The sequence below is a fragment of the Lissotriton helveticus genome, chromosome 10 (genome assembly GCF_964261635.1).
Source record: "Lissotriton helveticus chromosome 10, aLisHel1.1, whole genome shotgun sequence".
NCBI lineage: Eukaryota > Metazoa > Chordata > Amphibia > Caudata > Salamandridae > Lissotriton > Lissotriton helveticus.
Window position 1 is genome coordinate 445913080 of NC_136071.1, and position 26317 is coordinate 445939396.

General features: G+C 42.2%; 2 protein-coding genes across 2 annotated transcripts in view; one reads left to right on the plus strand and one right to left on the minus strand.

Annotated features, from left to right (window-relative positions):
- Window positions 1–26317, plus strand: part of IFT140 (intraflagellar transport 140) — a 1386753-nt gene that overhangs the window by 1046560 nt on the left and 313876 nt on the right. The gene's annotated exons all lie outside the window — the stretch shown is intronic.
- Window positions 1–26317, minus strand: part of TMEM204 (transmembrane protein 204) — a 146407-nt gene that overhangs the window by 94023 nt on the left and 26067 nt on the right. Inside the window, exons 2-3 of the mRNA XM_078662939.1 lie at window positions 23595–24323; window positions 13829–13984 (exon numbers count right to left, since the gene is read on the minus strand). Coding sequence (XP_078519065.1) covers window positions 13829–13984; window positions 23595–23859 — 421 coding nt within the window. The 5' untranslated portion in view covers window positions 23860–24323. The remainder of the gene's footprint in view (window positions 1–13828; window positions 13985–23594; window positions 24324–26317) is intronic.

Consider the following 26317-nt stretch of genomic DNA (forward strand, 5'->3'; position numbering starts at 1 on the left):
TCTGCCTCCTGGAAAAAGTCATTTCTCTTAGAGCAATTCCTCCTTAGTCTGAGGTACTGCCCGTAGGGCAGATTATCCCTCAGATTTCTGGGGTGATGAGAACCGTACATGAGTAGTGTGTTTCTCTCCATAGGTTTACGATATAAATCACTGTACAGCAATCCATCTTCGGCTTGGAAGGTTAAATCCAGAAAATCAATAGACTTCCTGCTTTGTGCCATAGTGAACTGTATGTCTGTGCTCCGATTGTTTAACCAGATCCGGAACTCACCCAGTTCCTCTTCATCCCCTGACCAAACCATTAAAACATCATCGATGTAACGTTTCCATACATCAATCTTCTCCAGAAACGGATTTGCCAGGTCATATAGGTGCTCTTCCTCTTACTTGTCCATGAAGAGATTTGCCAGACTAGGCGCATATGTTGCGCCCATTGCCACGCCCTTGCATTGGTAGTAAAATTGTCCCTTAAAAACAAAGTCGTTTTTTTATCGCTATATCCAGTATTTTGATCAGGAATTCCGTCGGGATCCAGTGTGGTCTACTTCTCTGATCCAGCGTCATTCTTATCACCTCTATTGCACTGTCCAGAGGGATAGAAGTATACAGTGATGACACATCCAATGTGACCAGTATCTGTTTGGTATCATCGAAAGCTTGGCCCTGAAGTAATTGGATGCTGTGCATACTATCCCGCACATACGACTTTGTGGTTGGTACCCAAGGTTGCAGAAAATAGTCAATGAACTAATTCAATGGTTCAAGTACTGAGCCGCAGCCCGAGACTATGGGTCTTCCCGGCGGGTTTGCTAGTCTTTTATGCACCTTTGGGAGGGTGTATATGGTTGGTATCCTGGATTCTTGTTGATTAAGAAAGTCTCGCTCATGTTGGCTCAAGAAACCTTCTTCTACTCCCGCCTTGGTCGTGGCTTCTATTAATGCTTTAATTTCCTTTGTAGGGTCTCTTGGTACCTTCATGTAGCTCTCCTGTACCTGTAACTGTTGTTCGATCTCAGTAATGTAGTTCTGAGTATTTTGGACTACTATTGCACCTCCTTTATCCGCCACCTTTATTGTTATTGCAGCATTCTTCGCAAGGTCATTGAGAGCCATTTTCTCTTCTTTACTTATATTATATTTTATGTATTTTCTTTCTCCCATCAGTTGCATAGTATCCTCTAATACAACCTTCTCAAACACCAGTATTCTATCGCTCATCATAAACAATGCTGGAGTGAAAGTGGATGGTGGCCTGAAACTGGTTGCCGTCTGTTTTGGTGCAGAGATATTCTTAGTAAAGAAGTATTTTAATCTGATCCTGCGAAAGAATCTTTGCAATTCCAATCTGACTTGGAATGAGTCTAGTGCCGTTGTAGATACATAAGACAATCCCTTTGCCAAGACACTCATTTCCACATCGGTCATTTCATAGTTTGACAAATTTAGGACAGGATCTAGATGTAGAACCTCCGTTCTAGCTTGCAATGTACTCGATATTTCCATCAAGGCTGGCATGGCCTCCATAGAATTGTTATTGTTCTGTACCTGTGCTGTTAGTATATCAATGGTAACGGTCTGACCCTCTACGTCCGGTTCATCGGGGATCAGCGGTCCAGCAGCAATCATGCTTGTGGTGGTTCCCTCTATTTTTGGACTACCACCTGTATGTCTGTCTCCTGGTTGAGATCTCGCCATGCGTGTCTGGCTGGTAGAATCTGACTCTGGAAGTTCCTTGTGTGTATCTGTTTCGTCCCCATCTCCTGGGTCGTTCCCAATTCTGCTGCCTTCCCCCTCCTCTGTTGTCCCTAGGGGGGCCCTCCCCTAAAAAAGGACGGGGACCTTGGTGTTCTGCACCACTTGTGGAAGGTCTATCTGCCTCAGAGTCAGAACTACTCCCTATAGATGAATCTGAGAAAGTATTAAACCTTCGTGGGCCCTGTCTGCCCCTATTTGTGTAGAACCCCTGGTTATCTTGTTGATAATAATCATCTGCAAGGTATGGGTATGTCAGTTTTTTGTCGTAATTTTTAATGTCCTTGCTCAGTTTATCTAGCTTCCTACCAAGTGTAATTGTATTAAACTCAGAGAGGGTTTTTTCCTAGAGGCAGATGAATTGACAAAATGATTGAAAAATCGGGGATACCCCTCAGGCCTTTTGAAGCGTGCTAAGAAGCGTGCATGGACGTGGCCTCAGTTCCCGGAGGTTCCTCCGCTGACCCACACCCTCGACATCCTCTTATCGTGTGGTAGGGGGAGAAGGCTGGTCTCCCTCTTATACTCAGCTATGCAACAGGATTCGACCCCACCGACCGCCCCGGCCTGGGCGGCCTGGGAGGCAGACTTAGGATCGTCCCTGGAGCCGGGACAGCGTAAGAGAATTGGCCTCCTGACCCGGAAAGTCTCGTGTAATGCACGATTCAAGTTAATCCACTTTAACTTTGTCCACCGTACCTATATGTCCCCGGTCTCACTGAATCGCATCTCTGCGTATAGACGTCACAATTGCCCTAGGTGTGGAGCCGAGAGAGCCGGGTTCTTTCATCTGGCCTGGGAGTGCCCACTGGTTGGTAGCTTCTGGAGGGAGGTGGTGGACCATATTGGCCGTGCTACAAAACTTCGGATTGCTCTGGATCCGATCCATTGTCTCTTGGCACTGGTACCCAAACCTAAAAAGAGGAACCTGTCCTACAAGTTTCTACAATTATTACTGGTGTTGGCAAGACGGCGTGTGGCCATAACCTGGATGGGGCAGAGGGCTCCTGAGATATCCCTCTGGCTTAGGGATGTTAGAGAGTGGTCCCTGGCTGAGGAGACACATATGCAACGCACACGCCGTGATGAAAAACTCCAAGATGATCTGCTTGCCTGGAGGATGATGTGTGTCGAGGGGTTGACGGAGGATGACTCGGACGCTACCAGTGCCGAATTGTTCACCCCTAGGGGGGTCTGACTCCGAGAATACTGGGGTGGGAGACGGGTGGGAGAGCCCTGGTCCCGTGTGATGCCCTGCTAGATGCGCGCTAATGTTCCATGTTGTATATATCTGTGATTTGCTTTGATTCCCGTAGGTCTACATCTGGATGGTTTGCCTGCACCTTTCGGGCCGCACAGAGATAGCCTGACTTTTCTGAACCAAAAAACGTTTTTATGTTACTGATGCCACGCACGGGGGGTTGTTGGGGTTTGTTCTGAGTTAAAGCTATGTTATACTGCGAAGGGTATTTACCCAGTGGGAAAGGAGTGAGACTACATGGAAGACATGAGAGGGGGTAATCAAATATAAGAATTAACGGATACAGTGATGTATACATAATGTTCAAGAACGGCTGTGATTCCTTGAGACATGCACTGACTTTACGCCGCCCCGCCCCCGGGATGTGGGCCCATATGGCTGTGTTTTACTCTGAACATTACATGTAATTACTCTTCAGCCCTCGGTCTCTCTGAGAGGCGACTAAGACCTGTGCCTTCTCTGTTTCCGAAATAAAAATATTTTCAACAAAAAAAAAAGAAGCGTGCATGGTACCAACCGAGAGAAACATTACTTGAGACGAAAGAGAAGCCTAAGGAACCTAGCGGGATTGTTTGTGTAACAACATACAATACCAGAAGTAATGAGATACAGAAAATCATTAAAAAATACTGGAATCTGGTCCAAGGAGAATTGCAAATGGCACAGCAACCCCTATTTGCCTACAAGAGGGGCAGAAACATAAAAGACACTGTGGTGAAAGCTTTCCTGGATCCCCCCGAAGCAGCCCGATCTAAGGAATCTGTTGAACCTGCCACCATTAGCTGGTCATCATAAATGTGGCAATTGTAGAGCCTGTGACTACTGTCTTGAGGGCTCGAGTTTTACCCTGAATACTACAACATTTAAACTAACATCATTTACAAATTGCAATAGTGTACAGGTTATTTATGCCATCACATGTCCCTGTGCCCTGACATATGTGGGACAGATGAAACAGAAGGTAAAGACTAGAATTTTACAGCACATGAGTAGGATTAGGTGCAACACGGTGGGTGCGCCTTTGGTAGAACATTTCCACGCACACAAACATACACCGCAAGACATCAGGTGGAGGGTCTTAGACAAGATAATACCCAGCACAAGAGGTGGATCCATTACTAAATCACTCAATTACAAGGAGTGTAGGTGGATACACATCCTCAATACGGTGCAGGAGGTGTTAAATGAACGTGAGGAGACAGCAAAACAGATGGGACGACTCTGATTACATAGGTCCATAACCGATTTGTATTTCTTGCACCTATTTGGGTGTTTAGAGGTACTATGAGAATGGAATATCATATAATGCTTGGTATCTCATAATGTTAAAATCTTTCAGCTGTATGAATACTGTTATTCCATATGTTTGCCATTTGTTCGCCTTCAACGTTTTTCATGATTATTGTCGTGAATACCTAGGCTCTATTATTTTACATATCCTAAAATGATGCTGTAATTTGTATGACTTCATCGTTGTTATGGTTGAAGTCTAACATGGCTAATAAGTGAGTAACAGCTTGTGAAGCTTTATGTGAACTGAGCATAACTTGTTTTGCATGGTTGCTGTTGTCACAAACACCCCCGCACTGTTAAGCTATATAACCCAAAACAGTTTACCTCAACTAGGTTGACTCCATCAATGCTATTTCAGAGGCAATATGTGTTGCACTGTCTAGTGATATCACGCAAAGACATTACGCGAGTGAGTTCTGCTTCGTAAAAATGCTACTACGTCTGTAAGCAGTGTAACACTTGCACACAATGACGTCTCTGAAGGGAAGCAAGGGGTTGCTTACCAACCCAACAACGCTACACGCAGCAATACGTAATTTGATCAGTTGATTAGCGACGACATGACGCTGGCGTGCATTTGCGTCCTCGTGACGAATTAGCGTCCTTTAACTGGCTAAGTCCGTGCTCATTCGCCACTCGAACGCAGCAGGAGCGACGAGATGAACATAGATCTCGCTGGCTGACCTGGAGTAAGAGACTGCATTTTTTACAATAGGTGAGACCACTCCAAGGTTTTTAATAATTTTATGAAGAACCAGCTCGTTCTTTAATAACAGGTAGAATATCATGCTCAAGACGCACTCCTTTTCCTTACAGAACGCCCGATTAGTACGGCAACCAGAGCTCCTAGGAGTGCAAAATCCGATTCAAGCCCTATGTGGTCACCGTTGACATGCAGTGTGGGAACCACCAATATTGTGTAGAATGGTTCTTCTTAATACATATGGAATGTCGTGCTTATTACGCACACCTTTTCCTTACAGATCGTCGGACTAACACGACGACTCTGAGCTAAAGGAGCGATATAATTACTCCAAGCCCCACGTGGTCCCACCCTCCTTTGGAAATCTCTGTGGGCACTATTAGTGTCAACTAAGGGGTGAGTTTTACACGTTTGTGTTTGGAATTAGTTATTAGGGACTGCGTGACTTAATTCCAATAGATATGGATTAATGTTCATCAAATGCTCATTTAATTCAACAGATTAAAAGTCCACCGCAGCAGAAATAACTTCCATAACGCTAACTCAGGGTCCAACTTACGAAGGCCCATCGGTGAGTGTACAAGTAATGAATGTCACTCGTCACTATATGTCTCACCACAACTGTACAAATCCGCTCTGACAATTAACTTATTTAACCTGCAGGCGCTTTACCACAGCCCCATGTGCTGAAGAAGACCCGCTTTAGACCCACAACTAAGGCGTCCATAGGGTCGAAACGTCGACGAGACTGATATTATTGGACCAGTACAGAATATCCAGTTTCATGATAACCAATCTAAGTAGATTACTGGAATAATTGTAACTAAATACTGGAACTGGCCAAAAGACTTTTTGCCTCTTTTCCCCCCTTCTTTCACTCACTTGTATATAAACACGTTTGAATGTCACAATTTCACTTTATGTCACACTATAATCACTTAATTTTCTGCGCGCTTTTTGAAAAATATTTATGAATTGTGAATCAGTTCTGATTAAAAATTTGATATGTATAAGGGGTATTTATGAATAAAAAAACTAATTCATAAATTAAAAACGGATGATTACCCTGAACCTCGTTGGTGTTGGATTTGCATGGTGAGCAAGCTCTCAGGTGGGAGCTCTGTCTTGAGTAATTAGAAGACTAAATTGCACTAATAAGGAATTTAGCTCATATATTGAAGGAATCAGGTGACATACCCGACAGAACCATTGTTTATATTAAACAGATTGATAGAGAAGCACCCCACGCCATTTGTGCAAACTTTTTTTTTGTTTTTCGTTTTACCATTCAATTTGAATCCAAAAATAGAAAAAAAGGCACTCATGTAATTTTTTAGGCGCATGTTTTATTGGTGTGCGCACTTACAAAATGACATGCAGGTCGCTCAAGTTTTTTTTTTTTTTTTTTAAAGCCATGCTGCATAGTATTGGAGACTGCGCACTCACACATTGCTCACTCACAGTAATGTAGTCCACATATACTGCACCCTCACACACACTGCCCCCTCACACATTGCGCACTAACACTACTTTAGGCCAAACACACTGCCCCCTAAGGAAGAGGTGTGGCGCCGCGGCCAGGGCGACTGACGCTGGAATCTGGGGATCAGGGTTCGATCCCCGGCTCCGGCGGCAGGTCAGCCCAGCACCATGTGACTCTGGGCAATAGCTCGCTTAATCTTCCCGACGGCCCCCAGCGCCTAGAGACCCTTACGGGTGATTGTGCGCTTTACAAATGTGGACTTTACTTTACTGCCCCCTCACACACTGCGCACTCACACATTGCTCACTCACACTACTTTAGGGCAAACACACTGCACAATCACACCCCGTACCCTCACACACCCCGCACCCTCACACACTCTCATTACACTGCACCCTCACACACTGCCCCCTCACACACTGCCCCCTCACACACTGCACCCTCACACATTGCCACCTCACACATTAGCCCCCACTCGTCGCAACCACAACATCACTCAGCGCCACCACAGCATCAGTCTGTGCAACCATTCAACAACAACTGGTTCAAATATGTTCTCTCAATGTTTCAAGCTTTATTACAAATGTCACAAAAAAATGTTAATATTTCACTTCTGTTCTTGAATTTTCGTCACAATAAAATACACTGACCATAATCTTCACAAAAGTTATTTACAAAAGTTTAAGCTATTGCTATTATAAATTACAATAACTTTTATTTAAGTATTAATTATTAAAATAAAAAATAAAAGCCATTGTTATTTGTAATATCAATACATCTAACTCGCGTAAATACAACACATATTGCATTACAAATGCTATAGGTGTCACATTTGCGAAAGTTATAACTATTGGCATTGTAAATGACAAAGCTATTAATTTCACTATTTTCAAAACCCAACACATAAATAAAAAACTTGTCATTTACAATACCAATAGCTCAAACTTTCCTAATGCGGGACCTATTGCATTGCAAATGCTTGTTCAGATTTGCTATGTTTCCTTCTTTTTCTCCTCTACTTTCTACCTTCAATTTGACATAATTGACAATAATAATGGACCCGAGAAAGTGAAATATGCAAGGTTTAGAATAAGAAGTATGGGCACAACCTGACCGTTTTCAGAGGTTTTGAGTTGGTGTCCATCTATCTGGTTCTGTCCACTAATGCCTTATCTCCCGTGGCTGCATTAAGCCTATTCATTTTTACCTTAACATCCTCCCTGTACCATTTATACGGTACAATGTAATTTTGGCTTCCTCCGTACCCTGTAGCCAACGTATTGTTTGCTTCCTTTAAACGTACACCCATTGGATTGCCTCTCCTTCTACACTAGTTAATATATGATTTTCAGTATTCTACTTTACATTAACTAAGTAATTCCAGAGCAGTGCTTTACAACCTTTTCAGAATTGCAACCCAATTTTTAGAACAGCAAACTTTTGTGACCCACCTAGCTCGAATGGACATGAGGTAGGGCAATTTTTTTTATTTAATGACAGCAATTTTTTGTAAATGTCACAGCCTTGATCACACCCTTTGTTATCTAACTGTGGCTAAGATAAAAGTGGCAGATGGTGAACTGCACTGGAGTCTGGAGCTGGAACACTTTTGAAAGTGAGGTGCTGACCTGTAGCATTTCTTTACTATAATCACAAGGCTTCTGAAAAGTCTTGGTGTTGATACAAGTGATTTTAGTAAATTTGAGAAGCACCTTCTGCAGCTTAGTATGGGGTAAGGCCTAATATACATTTTGTGATAAAACGAGGCTTAGTGGTGTATTTTGGAATATATATATATATATATATATATATGTGTGTGTGTGTGTGTGTGTGTGTATGTATATGTATATGTATCTGTATATGTATATATATATATATATATATATATATATATATATATATATATATATATATATATATATATATATATACACAACTAACAATCCACCTCCCACAGTGACACCATGGAAGGGAGCACGGACACGAATTTCAATTATTCCAGAACCAGAATAGAGCTCTATAAATACATCCGCAAACTTAAATTGAAAAAACACTTTTTGACGCATCACCATACGTCTAAATCCACTGTAGCGGGTGTGGTACGGCCTACTCCGGGTTCTATTGCTAAAGATGCCAACCTACTTAAAGACCTGACTTCTCTAGGTACAGAAGGGGCGTTGTCTGAGACACAAGGTGTGGCTGTGGTGTACAATGCGCCTTGTCCTACGAAATTCAAACCGAAATCTACTTTTTCTCCGACTTCCCTCCATGATAACCTGGATGTACTTCACGAGTTGGCAATCAATGATATTAAACGCTTACATATCTCAACCTCGCGATCGAAACAGCATACAAAGATCCACAATACCAAGTATTTCAATTTGGTCACTAAAATCCAGACTGACAATACTATCATAGTACGTCAAGCAGACAAAGGTGGCAACGTGGTGCTCTGGCCACGTACCTTATACTTGGAGGAAGCATACAAACAACTCAATGAGGCCTCATGTTACAAAAGATGCGAACTCTCAGATATCAAAGCAGCACATAGTAATCTTCAAGGTTTACTGTTGGGGTGGAAGAGTGCAGGCCTTTTAAGTTTGGAGGAGTTCAAATTTTTGAGGAATGAGTTTCCGGTATTGCCTGTATTCTACTTAATCCCCAAAATACATAAGGACGTGAATAAGCCTCCGGGGAGACCAATAATCTCTGCCAGGGATGGCCTCCTGGAAAACGTCACAAAATATATTGATTACTTTTTGCAAGACTTCGTTTCTGCTTTACCTTCTTTCGTGCAAGACTCTAGTGACTTGTTAAGAAAACTTGAGACCATTGATTGGAAACCCGAGTATTGGCTGATCACGCTTGATGTATCTTCGTTGTACACAAGTATAATGCATCTAGACGGTTTAAGAGCGATACAGTGGTTTTTAAATAACAGACCTATGCAATTTGTTGAACACAACAAAATGTTAGTTGCTATGATTTCATTCTGTTTGAATAACAACTTTTGTTCCTTTAACAACCAACTCTTCCAGCAGATGAGAGGTGTTGCCATGGGGGCCTGTTTCTCTCCCAGTTATGCCTGTCTGCACATGGGCTACTGGGAGAGACAGGTCCTCATGGGGGAGCACTCTTCCATTTTGGCTGAACATGTGCCCTATTGGTATCGTTACATAGACGATATTTTTTTAATTTGGAAGGGCACCCAACAGGAGGCAACTGACTTCATTGCACTACTAAATGTCAATGTGTACAACCTTGAGTTTACCCACAATATGAGCCAAACGTGCATAGATTTCTTGGATGTGAAAATTGTAATCCTTAATGACAAAGTACACACCACTTTGTTTCGCAAACCCACTTCGGGCAATACATTGCTTCATGCTACCAGCAACCATCCGGCCCATTTAATCCGTAGCATTCCTTACGGGGAAATGCTACGCATTCGGCGTATCTGTAGCACTGAAGAACAGTGCCAGTTGGTGCAACAGCAAAGTAAAGCCCGTTTTTTAGCGAGAGGTTACTCTTCCAATTTGATTGAGTCAGCTATTAGCAAAGTGAATGCAATGACGAGCAAAAGCATTGCAACCCAGAAAACCATCTAATTTGGAGGTAGATCAATCTGACCAACCTGTGAGACTGGTATTGACTTTCAATCGCCAGTTTCAGGCCCTCAGGAAAATAGTCACTAAAAACTGGAATTTGATCAGTTCAGATCCGGTGATTGGTCATCTCATGCCAGGGAGACCTGACATTTCCTGTAAACAGTCGTATTCACTGGGTGATGCTTTAGTTAAATCGAGCCCTGAGGTAGTCACTAAAATCCCTTGGTACAAAGCTATCAATGGTTTCAAAAAATGCTCAGTTTGCAAAGCTTGCAAACATGGCACTAGTGTGACCAAATACCTTACTCCATTTTCAGATGTTCCACGTTTAATCACGAAACAACTGACATGTAAGACCGAATATACAGTGTATGTGCTGGAGTGTCCTTGTGCCCTGCGGTACGTTGGCAGTACGAAGCTGCAGGTGCATAAAAGGATACTCCAGCACATTAGGGCCATCAACACTGATGATTCCACCTATCCGGTGGCTCGGCATTTCAAGGAACACCATAACCAACAAAGCCATTTACTTAAATACTTTGCCATTGACTCGGTTCCTCCATTACGGAGAGGTGGTAATCGTGATGCAATCTTGAGGGCTCTCGAGACACAATACATCCTTGAACTAGACACGAAGGCCCCGGGTGGTCTTAACACGAGTGTGGATTTTTATACCCACTTGTAATACACTGTTAACTTGCATATATCAATTTCTATCTGGTATCCATCTCTTTGAATAGTGGGTTTATGAATTATTATTGCTTGGAATCTGTGTTACATCATCTCCCCCATTTTGAATTTAATCTGTGATCAATTTATCTAATTGTACTCCCATTTTCCATCTAGGGAGGAAACTTTTATTTTTAGCCTTATTATTTGTTAACACTGCTCACTGCACCAATTACATTTTTGTTTCATTACGGTTGAACTACTTACAATTATGTGATATATGGTTAGTTATTCTGAACTGAACCCCACATAGGTCAGTAATATGTTGAATTCACCCATCAGGGTATTATTTGTGTTCTTTACCACCAAAATAGGAGTGTTTGCATATTTAGAGGTGGAGGAAAACGGGATTAATTTAACACTGTGTTAATTTTCCGTGATTCATTATGTTCTCCTTCCCCTTATACACTCCTGTTTTTGCACCGAATATGATTCAATATCTTTATGTGCAGTTCGCTTGGAAATTATATCATTCTATATATTCCTTTCTGTGGCTACACATTGGTGTTCAATTGTGGTGGTTTTACATTAATGCATTGTACTTTACATTAGTAACTATCAATGTGATAGACTGTGTGTTTAAATTTGAACATGTCGTTTATTTCCATTGTTTGACCTATGTGGAGAACCAATCACTTGTTCCCGTAAATATGCACTAGCACTTTAAAAATGGGTTGTCTCATCCCTAGCGTCATGTGACCAAGGCCTCTGGGTAGGCCGAAACGTTATGCGGGTGGCGATGCACTTTATTCAATAAAACAACGTTTTCACCTGATGGCTGGGTCGGCTTTCGTTTCTTGTTGGATCGGTGGTGCCCTGAGACACTAGGGTTCCGGTTCCTGACGGACGAGTGCAGTTTTCATATATATATATATATATATATATATATATATATATATATATATATATATATACACAACTAACAATCTACCTCCCACAGTGACACCATGGAAGGGAGCACGGACACGAAGTGGTTCAGGATTCAGCATCTCTTTATTCGTTGATGTCGCCCTCAATCCTGAGCACAAGGAGAGACGCGTTTCAGCCACTAAGTGGCCTTTGTCAATCTAATTTGGCGGAGATTTTCACAGGTATTATATAACCCCACCCACTGGATTTATAAGTAAACATGGAAAACATACTATCATGTATGCACTCCTCTTACACCAAAGGTCCGTCATGTGCAAACTGTTTACAGCCAAGATAATAATAATGCAGGTACATCATAGCATCATAAAGTATTGCGCAAAATGCCAGATTATAATTCTACATGCATAACATACCTATAATGCAGACCGCACAGACGATTACATTAAAAAAATCTATTCAAACATTGAACACAGCGTGTGGGCATTATACCTCCATAGCTAAACCCTACATCCTGTGTTGCCTTAATAAAATTAACAATTTAACCCCTTTTCCGCAAAATGGGCGGGGCCGTGTCGGCCAACAGCCGACGGCAGCACTAGCGAGGTAGTGCACGCAAGGGGTTAAAAGTGAATGCTACTAAGCACTGCAATTCATAATTCGTAATTACTGTCATTGTCCCGGAAAGCTCTCCCGAGCTCATGATTGATATCTAATGACCTGCCTTCTGACCTGACTCCCCACGCTGCTTGCCGCAATGTTAATATCACATTCCTAATCGCGCATGGCTTCTTGCCTGGATAAACACATAGTCCTCTCAGGGTTGTATTTACTAGACTGCGAATAGAGTTTAAAACCCAAAGTCCAAATCAGTTGAGCATGTGCTGCAACCCCCTCAGGACTGCCGATCCCATAATGCAGCTGAAAAGGTCAGTGCTAAGCATGCAATAGTCATTAGGAGTTATAGCTGCAGGGTGAAAGTCAGAGGTATTTTTTTTACCGGGGCAAAGGCACTTGTCTTTCAAATAGCGTTAGACTTCAACATTATAAGTAATATCCGAAGATGGCACAAACTCGGGGTTGAGGGGGACCAATCATCAAAATCGATTACGCCAGAACCACCTCACCGCTTCGGCATTTCGCTTCTGCAGTGCCCAATTACCACCTGGTGTCAGTCTTCCGGGCAAGGCATTTCTTTCTGGTAAACACACGGATCTCACGGTGTGTGTGTGTGTGGGGGTGTGTGGAGAGAGAGAGAAATGTATCTCTCTCTCTCTCTCTCTCTCTATATATATATATATATATATATATATATATATATAGAGAGAGAGAGAGATCGATATATATATATATATATATATATATATATATATATATATATATATATATATGGGTCAGTTTCTGCTTGGAACGGTTACGACCACAGAAAAATCACGGACCACCACGCAGCTCATCGAGTGTTACAGAGGTAGTTTATTATCCATCTCAGGTCAAGATAGGCACGACGCGTTTCGGGCAGGAACTGCCCTTGATCACATAGCGGACATGCAGTAAAGGACACTTATATATTTTGTAGCTTTATATAGCGCAAACCCTGCCTGAGTGTATTTATATGAAGACCAGATTAAATTACACAAGATCAGATTAATTTTATTATAAGCACAGGAGCTTAAGTGATTTGCCCAGAATCAAAGGATTTTGAGCCAACGCAAGTACTCAAACCTGGTTCCCCACATCTTGAGTCAACACCTCTAGCTGTTATGCTACATCAATATTTCTCAATTTGTGTGTGACAGTCATACACAAGTGGTATCGTTGTGTATTTTCACACATTGCGAGTACATTCTCCATTGCAATGGCTTTGCAAAATAGAAAAAACAGCAATACTGGAAGGTTCGCCCAGAATCTTACTTGGGAATACTTACTAGGGTTTGTTTTAAAACTGTACTTAGGGACATTGTTCAGCTCCTTTGTACAGGGGCACAAACAAGACTTTTTTCATTCCTGTTGGTGCGGAGTGAAATGTGAGCTGTCCACCGTGATTCTCTGCTACACTATAAACCTGAAGGAAGATATACTTAAGCTTCAGTGACCCTCATGAGCATAACATTAATTGGTGTGGCTCTACTTACTGGCAAGTTGGAAGACAGCAGCAATGGCCTCCTCCCACCACTGAGAGTCCTGAGAGATGATGGGAAGCTCCAGCAGTCCCAACAAAAAGATGAGTTGCCCGGCTGTCAGGGCCACGGTGGCGATGAGATTACAGGCCCGCATCATATCAAACTGTACTGCAGAGGACATAAAACCACAGCAAAAAAGAAAAAAACACAACTTAATAAAACAAGCCCATTAACAACCCACAACCACCTTCCACTTCACTGTTTTTTCAGTCATTATTCACTGTTTTGTGTCCTAGGAATGCACTCATGTGTATTTACTATGAAAATGTGCACTACTAAGTTCTTGCTGCATTTAAGATCACAGCCTGGATGCTTTTGTACACCATCAATACAACAAAGGAGGGAGGATAGAGGTTTTCAAAGAATAGAATCTACTTACAAATAGACTTTATATAAACATGGGATTCTATCCTGTGTGTCTTATTTTTATAATTTTTAAATTTCTTTTGTGATAGGTGAAAGGGGCTTGTCTCTGGAGATGTTAGAGAGAAGCACTATGTGTTTTTAAAATACCCCTCACACACTATGAATCCCATAGTGTCATGCTTCATCATAGGGGTCTTCCCGTCCCTCGCGTGGTGATATTAGTGAGAGTGATAGGGAAAGTGAGGATTGTGTAAAAAAAAATTTAAAAAGGGAATTTAAAATTTCCTGGCTAGTGGAAAAAATACACTTTATTCAGTTCCCTAGCTGGAAACCTTAAAAAGGGGAAAATAAGTGGGGGGCAGTATTTACTCCCTACTTGGTCGACATGTTTCGAACGCAGCCCCCACTGCGTTTCTCATCAGGACCTAGATATGATCCCTACTACACTCTACACGATTCTAGTGAATTTATAGTATGCCTATTATCGCACAGAAACTGACCGCAAAAATAGGCTGGCCAGTATTATCCAAAAAAAGGGGTTGAATAGCCCCAGAAAAATTACCAACTTGGTATACGTTGTCTCTGGATGCTAGGCCACATGAGCAAGCTACGGGGAAGAAGGCTTCCTATTTGGAATCAATGTTTTTTCATTGTGGACACAGGAAAGCTCTCGCCTGCATCATACCTCCGTGCTGCTCCGTGGTGCAGCACGGAGGAATGATGCAGGCGAGAGCTTTCCTGTGTCCACAATGAAAAAACATTGATTCCAAACGGTAATTATTTTGGGGCTATTTAACCCCTTTTTGGATAATACTGGCTAGCCTATTTTTGCGGTCAGTGTCCGTGCGATAATAGGCATACTATAAATCCACTAGAATCGTGTAGAGTGTAGTAGGGATCATATCTAGGTCCTGATGAGAAACACAGTGGGGACTGCGTTCGAAACATGTTGACCAAGTAGGGAGTAAATACTGCCCCCCACTTATTTTCCCCTGTTTAAGGTTTCCAGCTAGGGAACTGAATAAAGTGTATTTTATCCACTAGCCAGGAAATTTTTAATTCCCCTTTTTTTTTTTTAAATGTTGCAGAATCCTCACTTTCCCTATCACTCTCACTAATCTCACCACACACATAGTCTTTTCACTAACAAGTGCTCCCGCGCAGTCGTAGGTCGTAGCACGGCCCGCCCCGTAGAGGGACGGGAAGACCCCTATGCTGAAGCATGACACTATGGGATTCATAGTGTGTGAGGGGTATTTTAAAAACACATAGTGCTTCTCTCTAACCGATCCAGAGACAAGCCCCTTTCAATTATCACAAAAGAAATTTAAACATTGTAAAAATAAGACACACAGGATAGAATCTCATTGCTTTTGTACACCAAAATGTATTCTACAGTTTGGCAAAGTCAGCTGTTGGTAACTGTTTCCACATGCATTTGGCTTTTGGTTGTAGTCCTGAGTATGCATGGACAGTAATTCTTGGTACAGAAGAAACCGGCACAAAACTAAAATAACTTAAACTATTGAAGCCAGGGAGTACTTCTTAAGCATTAAACCGTAGAGGATATCAATTCTGTCCTACAGTAGGATCATATGTGTGTTGAAAGATACATGCAAGTATTTATATAGAACATCAATGCTACTACTAAAGTGATGCTTGAAGTACTTCTCACCAGTTACAAAACGGGGTTCAATCCAATTGAGGGATGGGCGGCTGGGATCCATTAGTATCAAAATTAAGCAATGTACTCTACAAACATAGATTCACCAAACGTGTTAATATCCAACATATTTACTCCAGGTATATGTGTATGATTACTTTGCTCGACTGGCTCATATCGTCATTCACATTATCTGTACGCCAGCTCCATTTAGTTATTGAAAAAAATATATATATCAGTTAGCCACCTTATGCAGAAACCTATTACTCTTTTTAAATCTATTTTCATCAAGTAGCTCACATATCAAAGCATCAAATAATGTGTTTGCAGTATATATGAATTGAGAACACTTACAGGACAAAAAAGTACAATTACTTAAATCATAAACATCAATCATAAACCAAATTTCTCATCACAATATCACATAGACATTCACATAAAAAGTGTCTGTATGGTGCTTCATGAATTGACACCTATTACATGGAAATGCAACATATAAATATTTCCAACACTGATGATGCCTTTTAACAAATTGAAGACTTCTTTATTTTAAGTTGAATAAATCAGCAGGCTATTATTGGTTGGGGAATTCCTTTGCAATTTTTGTCCCCTTACTTTTTTGAGGTCACAGAAATGGTACTTGTCTAAAGCAGCGCAGCTCATGGGCAGTGAGGGACTAGTCACCCTCAACAGATTAATATACACTGATGCATTTCGACCTTCAAAAGGGTCAGTTTTTTATTAAGTCCTTTTTCAGGGATAGAATTAGGATGTGTGACACTCCTATACAACTGTTTTAAAATTCCTAAGGGCATTGTGGTGAAATACACAGGAAAACCGGTCAATACCGATAGGAATATTCAACGAGAATGTCTCAAGGAAGGGGTGGGAAAAAGTGGGAAAAAAAGACAAACAAATAATTAAAAATATATAAACTTCCAATTTTGTCCTTTCACATTACTTATAATTTGGTGTAACAGTGTGGGGCCCTATGAGAAGAATATTTCATAAATCAGAAAACAGTTGTTTAAATACTTTTATTTCAAAACATTATTGTAAAAGAATGGTTGCTGATGATCCCCCTATTCTACCTTAAATATGTGCGTTTTAAAGTTGTCATGATGACTTTCAAAAGTTGCTTGGCCTAAGTGATGAGCAAAAAAAGTATCATTAATCTTATCGCATAGAGCATGAGGGCTTTACTGAATGAATTCTTGAGGTAACTAATTAAATATTGTCCTTACCATTTAGTGTGGCTCGCCGTCTGTCCTTAGCCCTAATTGACGGCAAGGCTTTCTCTTTTAACCCCGGGGGGCAGACTCCCAGCGTGCTCCTGTATAGCGTTAGTTGGAAGGCACATGAAGTAGTGGGGCGTTCAATCTTCCTCTTGGTTACTGTAAGTAAGGCTTCCGGGTACGCTTCTTTATCGCCTTTCGGGGGATTCAATCTGCCGTTTTAGTCCTGTGGTACAGACTCCCGGTGCACTCGCGTTGTTCAGAAGCGTTATTCAGTTGGGCTGGAAGGCAGTCTCTTTTGGGCATTTCCTGACTCTCCATTATTCTGCGTCTTGGACGACGAGTAGCATGGGATTTGTAGTCAGACAAAATGTTACAAATTTCAGACATCTCATTCAGGCGTATTGACCTGTTTCTCTGTGTCTTTCACCACAGTGCCCTTAGTAATTAAAAAAATGTGTACAGTGGTGTCACACATCCTAATGCTAGCCCTGAAGAAGACCTTAATAAAAAAAGGCCCTTTTTTGAAGGATCGAAAACGTTGGCGTACATAAGTGGATTGAGGGTGACTAGTCCGACACTGACTCTGAGCTGCTATACACAAGTAACATTTTTGAGGACCTTGAAGAAATAAGGGGAGAAAAACTGCAAATGAATTCCTCAACCCATATGAACTACTGATTTCTTCAACTTAAAAGAAGGAAGTCTTCAATTTGTTAAAAAGGATAATATGTGTTGGACACTTTTATATGTTGCTATTTCCATGTAAATAGTTTTAATTCATAATGCACCAAAAGGACACTTTTCTATGTGATGGTGCTTTAATATGTGAGCTTATCAATTAAAATAGATTTAAATGAAGTAACAGATCACTACATGAAGTGGATAACTGTTTTATTGTGTTTTCAATACATTATTGGAGCTGGGTTATAGATTATGTTAATTACAGTATGTATCGGTTGAGCAAAATAATTATGCACATATACCTAGAGTACATACGTGGTATATTAACAAGGTGAATCTGTGGTTGTCGGGGCATTGCTTAATTTTTGCATTTTTATTTGAAGTACATCGTGCAACACTCAGGTACCCTAAAAAGCCTCTATTTCCTTAGAGGAGTTTCTGTCCCATAATTAATTATTAAACTCATTCAGTCTTGTTCTTCCAAAGCAGTGGGTTTCATTTCACCCCTCCGATTAAGTGTTAATCTTGCTGGTTTCTTGTTCACATATTTCTCTTACCTGCTGAGTGCGTTGTATGCCTTTTCCCAGGTGAGTGGACTGCCATCAGCCTGCCCTATATATGCAGTTTGTATCAAAGCCCAAAGGGGTTTGTGCCCCTTTACAAATGAAGACCGATAGTGAAAGTTAAGTTTCATTGGTAATTCCTTTCAAGGGAAGGAAGCACAGTTGTGTTATGAATCACCTGGTGTGTGTGGCGCACTAGTGAAATCTAACAATCTAGATACTTCTTTTTGTTTATAGTCTTGTATAGTACAACATGGAATGGAGGTGAAGGCACCAAATGATGGAATTGGAGTCAGGGAGGTAGAAATCAGTATTGAATAGGTTCTCTTCACGCAACATTTTATTTCACAATGTTATAACCCTTTGTAACTGGTCTCTCCTAACAGTACCTCTCTCCCCAAGTTCCTACATTTTGCACTGCTGCCCCCCTTTCTTATGTCCCCACACCCCTTTTAGTGCCTGAACTCTAACCCTATTCTGTTGCCACTACTGTACCTCTACTCCCTCTTCTAGCTATCTGGATTCAGCTTCCTACCAATATACTAACACACTTTTTCCCCTCTACGGAGGGGTATCAAAATATCTCTTCCCCCCCCCCAACCTCCTCAGTTGGCACTGCTCTCAACCATTTTTCTGTCCTCAATTGCTGCGCCCCACCCATCATATTCTAACTTTGCTACTTACAGAACTTCTTTTCTACTACATAACTGTACCTGGAAACCCCTTCCTCCCTGCAATTCACACCTCCTCTCACAATCGTAACCCTCCTCACACAGTCTGCCTTGCTTCTGCTAAGCATAGATGGGATACTCCAAGGTTATTTATGTGATATTTGTAGAACGTAAACCTATCCAAAAGGCAACGGAGCACCATACAGGGTCAAAGAGTAGCATAAGTCAACGAATGATAGGCATGGTAGCTGTTTTGCTAAGTTAATGCTGTACTTAATGCATTGTGATGTAGTGTTCTTTAAAAATGTATGTCATCAAATCCTTCCTAAACTGGAGCTGCATTGATGTGGTCATGGTGGATACAGAAATATTGTTTCAGATCCTGGGTGCATAAATGCATGTTGTGTTTTTTCTTTTTTTCACACTTCGTAGTTTGCTATCTCATGGTATTCTGACTGCTAGTGTGCCGTTTCCACCAGAGATTGTGTGCTTTTTTGCAATATAAGCAGAATTGCTGGTTGTGATGGCTGTGCAAATGATGCAGCGGTTTTTTTTGTAGTGCAGGCTGGCAAGGAGAACCATTGGAGTTCTGTCAGGATGAGGGTGATGCAATCATATTTCCTCAGGCCCTCAATAGTTGTGGTGTGGCATGTATGATGCCCATAAAAAGGGCCAGTGTGGAGTATGGGTTGTAAAGGAGAAGTGTGTTATCACTATCCAAATGGGAGACTACAAGGGTTTGAACAGCAGTTTTGGAGTTGGTCTTTGGAAGAACTAGTTTCACTTTCTTTTGAAGACGGAGCTGGTCGCAGGCCATCCATCCTTATTTTTTTGTCAATGTTTTCCTTGAAGATGAGGTTGGTATACAAGATGAATCCAAGTGAATTGGCATTTGGTGAAGGTTGGGGTTCAAAGAGATCAAGGGGCATGTAATCGAGCCAGATTTGTATTGCTTTTTGTTTGTTGTTCTTACCAAATAATAGGAATTCTGTCATGGTTTGGTTAAGCTTTAGGTAGACACTGGACTTCCAGGCCTGGATGATGTGCAGGCATTGTTTGAGACACTGGATGTTTGAGTTTTAGATCATCAGCATATTGGTGAAACGTGATGCTGTTATCTGTGAGTACTGTGCCAAGCTTTTCCATGTAGAGGATGAAGTTGACACAGGACAGTATAAAACCAAGGGGAACTCCGCAGGTGATAGAGCTCTTTTAGGATCTGGGGGTGCCCATGTCAACAAAGTGGTGTTAGTTGGAAAGGTAGGAGGAGAACCAGTGAAGGACATTGCCTGTGAATCCTATTTGAGTCTTTTAAATGCATATAAGGGTTTGAATGTTGACTGTATCAAAGGCTGCTGAGAAGTCCAGCAATACCAGAAAGCATGTGTGAGAAAGGCATTCTATACAATGTGTACGAGAGAGCTTTGATTAACTTTGAGTGTGATACATTTTAGCTATCAGCAAATTTCGCATGCTCGTAAGGTCTGCAATAAATAAGTCTTTGAAGTCTGACTGTTGTGCTATTCTGCACAAGGGGTGGTCATAAGAGAAGAAGCAGACTTGTTTTTGTGTATGTGCTGTCGAATCCTTTCTATTTTTTCACTGAAGAAGTAGATGGATTGGCACTTTTGTGTAGTGTGACAAATAGGTGGGTCTGGCAAGGGATCGATGCAATGCTTGATTGTCTTGAAAGGTTTTTGCTTCTGTTGGTGTGGAGGGATGTGGACTCGCCCAGATAAATTATTTGTGTTCAAGGACAAGTCTTTCGTGTCATGCCAAGGCAGGCCTCATATGGTAGGTTTGGGAGGCCAGGACAAGGGTCCCCTGTGACTGTGGGAGCTTATCATGTTCCCCACTTCATGAGGAAGGGTCCAAGACGGGGCTGGGCTGTGCCCACAACACTTTCTCCAAAGTACCAAGAGATTTTACTGGATGCAGAAGCTCACCTGCTAACATTGGGCCCAATGTTCCTCCCACTGGTAATTTCGGGTTCAGGGACACTAGTCCACAATGAATCTGCCAGGGTGATATCCTCTCCTAAGAAACCACTCAGGCTAACGTATACTGAACAGCTATGACTGGCTGTCCTTTAGGACGGCTGACGAGATTTCTGAATGTCACTCATAATTAGAATGGCAGTTGATCCAAACCGTCGTCGCATATCACCGGTGCAACTCTTGGATTTATTAGAGTCCCTTCCATAAGCCTTTAATGCAAGTTATAGAATTCAACAAGTATATTTCATAGGCGTTGGTGAAGATGACAAATTCATGTTAATGATAATCATTTACAAATCTTGATGATCATCATTTGATGTTGTTGATATGTGGCACCAATAGTAGCATTTGTTGATGTTGATAAAACTCACAAAGGATGTGCTAGTATTAAACACATTTCCTTAATGGGCATTCACTCAGGCCAGTGATGTAAGTGGGTAGATTTGTGCAACTGACATTAATACAAATTGTTTCACAGTGTGTCAAATTGTATTTTATCTGTGTTGAATATCTGTAAGACTGTGTGCTCCTGGCTTCATAATTTGTTTCAGCCATGGTGTGATATTTTGACACAGATCGGCCCACGTTGAGCCCTTTCCACTTTAACTTCCCCCAACAGCCTTAATGTATTGCAAACTGTGCACCTTGGGCAAAATGTAAACGCAGACCAAGGAGCTGATGCTCATTCAACAGTCATCAAAATATAACCAAGTGATGCCCGTGTAGTTCAGTTGCAAAAGAGTTTAAAACTTTGGTAGGCTATATTAAAATATGGACAGTGAGTAGAAATTGACTATACTTTGAATTATTTTGTGAATTAGGAAACTAACATGTAAAATGCAATCCTGGTCACTTAAGTTTGAATAATACGTTCATTGAGAACGCTGAGGAAAATGTGACAAAACTAATGACAAGGCTATATATTAACATATGAAGATATGATTTATATCCAATTGTAATTGTTTTCATAGTTTCACAAGAGTTAATAATGCTTTAAAACTAGTGAAATTAGACATATGGGTTAGATGTTATTAGCTTCCACACACGGTACTTATTTGACTGGCTCCCCATGGGATGCAGTCAAAGCTGGTCTCCACGAGGCCAACAAAACATAGATGCCTAGCAATTGTTCCTGTTACCACAGTATGGGGCAGCGCACAGGGACTCAGGAGGTTTTGTTACATTGGAAAAACACTGACTCCATGCCCGAGAGCATGGACACAATATTACTATACTAATGGCTTATGCACCACTGCTAGAGTTTGATACAGTGAACTGAGGTGACTAGGCCAATTTTATAGCAGTGGTTGTTACTTTACAGGAAGAAACGTAATCACCCGTAGGATCTTAGTATGTTAGAGATGATTTTTGTCCTACATCAATGGGTGCATATTTCCACCTGGGGTCCCTGGTGCTTTACTGTAGTGGTGCTTTCTGTCTACTAAATAATAGATTTATTTGAGCAAAACATTGCACTGAGCATATTCTTAACCCCTAGGTGGTTTCCAAACACCATCCCATTTTCAGAGAAGGCAAATTTGTACCCAAATTGGTGTGTGTGTGTTGCTCTGCATAAAGCTAGTATCAACCTCGGGGTCTTTCTGTATGTATTTTACTCCCAGTATCCAATTACTAGTTTCCACTCTTCAAAAAAGTATTTGTAATCTACCTCTTTTTTGCATTAAAGCTTTACCATGCCACCTGTGTTTTTGCCCAATTGTCTGTTTTGCCCTGAAATGCCTTGACTTATCTGTATCGCTTGAACACATTGTGTTCAACTAGAAGAACCTGACAAATTCTTTTAAGGGGACAACCTTGCTCCAAACCATTCCCCTGCCCCAAATCCCCTCCCCTTGCAAAGTGTATATAATTTTATTTTATTAAGAGCTAGAAGTAGTTCTTTGGGTGGGTGGCTGGGTGGGTGTGTGTGTGTGTGTGTGTGTGTGTGTCTGTCTGTCTGTCTGTCTTTCTGTCTATATATATTTATATGGTCCCAATATCAATCTAGGGGTTGTCAAGTGCTTTAACATAACAGTACTTCCTGGATTACTGTGTGATTTCACCTCATGCTGCAGGTTGGCCAAATGCACTAGATTAGCTATGAAAGGCCGACCTGCATCTTGGGGTAAAATCCCACTGTAATCTATAATCTACTGTTGTGTTAATGCACTTGACAACCCCTTGATTGACTTAGGGACCATATATCTACTACCAAGACGTGATGGCCCAACTTTGTACCTTAGTAAAAAGACGAGTCCTGCTAACATCAGGCGGTCTTATGTAATGACTCTAGGGCTAAAAGTATTGTATGATAATACAGAGTTGATACTGTGATCCAGGGGTGTATGGTACTTCAGCATAGAACGGTTTGTGCAGGATTTCTGTTGCCAGATAGGAGGATCCAGGAATCCTAGTATATCAGTATTACTGATATTCCTGTACGCTAGTGGAAGTGGGCAGAATATTTCAGGGGAAGTCTTGCAGTTTTATCGTTCATTGAAACATTGGTAAACATTGGTAAAAGCCAAAGTAAACTTACATTTGACGGTGCTGCGAGATTCTTGCAGCCCAGCCGACTCAGAGCCCCAGCTCACTGTCTCGCAGGATCTCTCGTCCGTTTGACCAGGCTTGCCGCTTGCAGTCCCTCTGGCCTGCAAGCACATCTTCCACAGACCCACGCTGCGCTTGCGTCCATCCTCCAGCGTTTGGTACACCCAGTTGGGAGTGAAGGCAGCTGCATTGTTGAGAATCAATGAAACCAGAGCCACTGCCACTGCTGTGGCCACCAGCTTCTGCACAGTCATAGCCCGCCCTTTGAACCTGAGCCTCTGGTGCCGGGGACCCTCAGCTCGTAGGCAGGGGTCGCTTGGCAGGTGCTTTGATTGGAAAGAAGCCACAAGATCAGTGTGAGGGGCCGCTAAAGGACATCACCATTCATTCTCAGAGGTCCACAGAGTAAGCTCAGAGCCCAGAGGTTGTGAGGAATGTCCTGAGATGTCCAGTGCCCAAGTGACTTTACGCTTATCCACACTCCTGTAGAGCTATCTCCGTGCCAGAGATCCAAAGAATGAGGGCATCCATTCGTGTCAGGCTGTGGGAGGAGGGTACCGAGGCACAGACTACTCCAGACTGGGGAGTGGGGCGAGGTGATTTTCCTCAAAGGCCTGCTGTTGCTTTCTTCAAGGATGACGTGGATCTGCAGATGCTGGGCGGCTGTTCATGCAGTCCATCCACTGGCGAAGCCGAGAACCCCTCCACGACGTTCAAGCTGCAAAAAATTAGGAAAGAGAAGACGTGAAGACCATTTCCAAGTTGGTAGGCAAGCCTTAATGCGTCTACCACCCAGTGAAGAACCCAGTGTCCATAAATTGTGTCTCCAGCTGAATGCTAACTACAGTGGCACACTGCTGGCCAATTCTAGAAACATGACTGGCCTTCCAATTCCAAGGGACCGATTTGCAGGGGTGGCTGGTGCAGTGGGTGCTGGCTGGATGTCAGTGCTGCTGTCAGCCCGTGCGAGACCTCGCTGCTCTGTGGAGACCTGCCGCCTGGGCTGATGTTCAGGGACTAAAGCACAGGTCCTTGCTGCGGTGTTTTTTTTTGTTTTGTTTTTTCCCCTCCGCTCAGTCAAGGGGAAATGACAGTTTTATTTTTTTGGTCGAGCTTCGGGCGTATCCGAGGACTGCAGCAAACACAGGCTCCTGCCACCGCTCAGCCAGACATGTGCAGGATATGTTTCCTGAGAGGAAGGAGGCTGGGAAAGACTACTGAAGACTTGTTCTAATCTCTTCCTCTCTGTTCCCATCCCCCCCGTCCTATTCCAGGATTACTTTCCCAGCCACCCCATAGTACAGGCAGAAACTCCGGCGGAGCTCACAGGATTTTTTTCAGATCTGGATGGAACCGACCTTGCTATTATTTACCCCCCCCCCCCCCTCCCCCGCCAACCCCCCCTCTCCCCCATCCCTCTGAAAAGTCTGCCTCTGGTGATTTTTTTCTGGTAAAGATGAATGTGAGGGAATCTATTTTCAGTCTTGTTAGGTGTGCCTGTCAACAGAGAACACATGCGCTCTTTAAGGAGAATAACTGGGGTTACATGGATTTTGTTGCGGGCCTTTACCTTAAAATACGGCCACCAACCTAGAGCCCCATTTAGCATGTATGTAGAGGTTGGGATCAAGACAAGCTACATATATGACACGTGTAACCAAATCCGCCTTCCCTAGAGTCTCTTGCTGATGGAGAGTTAAGTCAACCTCTCCAGTCATTTATGCTTTGCGTTACAATCTACAAGACCTTCTGGGCAGAACTGGGAGTCATGACGGTAGATTTCCGGTGGTTGCTGCTTATGTCTGTTCTCTACAGCAACTCCTGCTGTGAAGAACAGGCATTTGGGGCTTTGAATTGCCAGACGCTTTCTGTGTGTGTGTTTTTTTTTTCTTTCAGTTTTCTACATTGCCTCCAGCTGGGGTGCATTGACCTTCATTGTCACTTAAGGTAGGAAATACTGTTGTAGTAACATAAAACGTTAAAATATAAACATATGGTCAAAACTTTCATGAGGCAAACTCGGGCCTTACCAGTACAGAAGCAAGAAATATGTGACCCACTGGGGTGCCTATCTATATACTATTTCATGCTAAAAGTATATGAAAAGCCCTTTACAACCTCTGAAATCCACCAAACGTAATGCTTTAAGGTCTCGTAGAAGTGTCTACAAAAAGGGCCCTAATTCTTGTGGATTTCGGTTTCAAATAGTGGCTGTTTTTCCTCTGCTCTCTGCAGCACATACTGCTGTGAGAGACGCTTATCTGAAGGTCAGTGCTTTCACAGATGTAGTGCTTTTACAGTGTTCTCTAATGCTGCTGACAGTGAGAGATCAGGGTGCCTCCCCCACACCTAGACATCTTTCACTGGTCTTGATGGTGCTGCAGGCTGGTAGCGATTGTCACTTAAACTTGTTTTGCTACTTTTTTCTACAGTGCCCATTTCTAGAAAAGGGCTAATCACTGTCACACGCATGGCTTATAAGCAACTCAGTGTGCTACCTCCTGCTAGGACGAACTGAAGTTTAATGCACCATTCTCCCACACTGTGTTCTTCCGCTGGTCTTTTCTGTGCTTCTTGCTGAGTTGGACTGGAATTTGAAGCCCTGATATTCCCTGAGCTAGGAGCTGCCCAACTGTTTGTTACAATTCCCGTTGTTGAAGCTGTGGTTTAGGCCTTATATCCATTATCTCATTTTGAGTTGAGGTTTTCCCC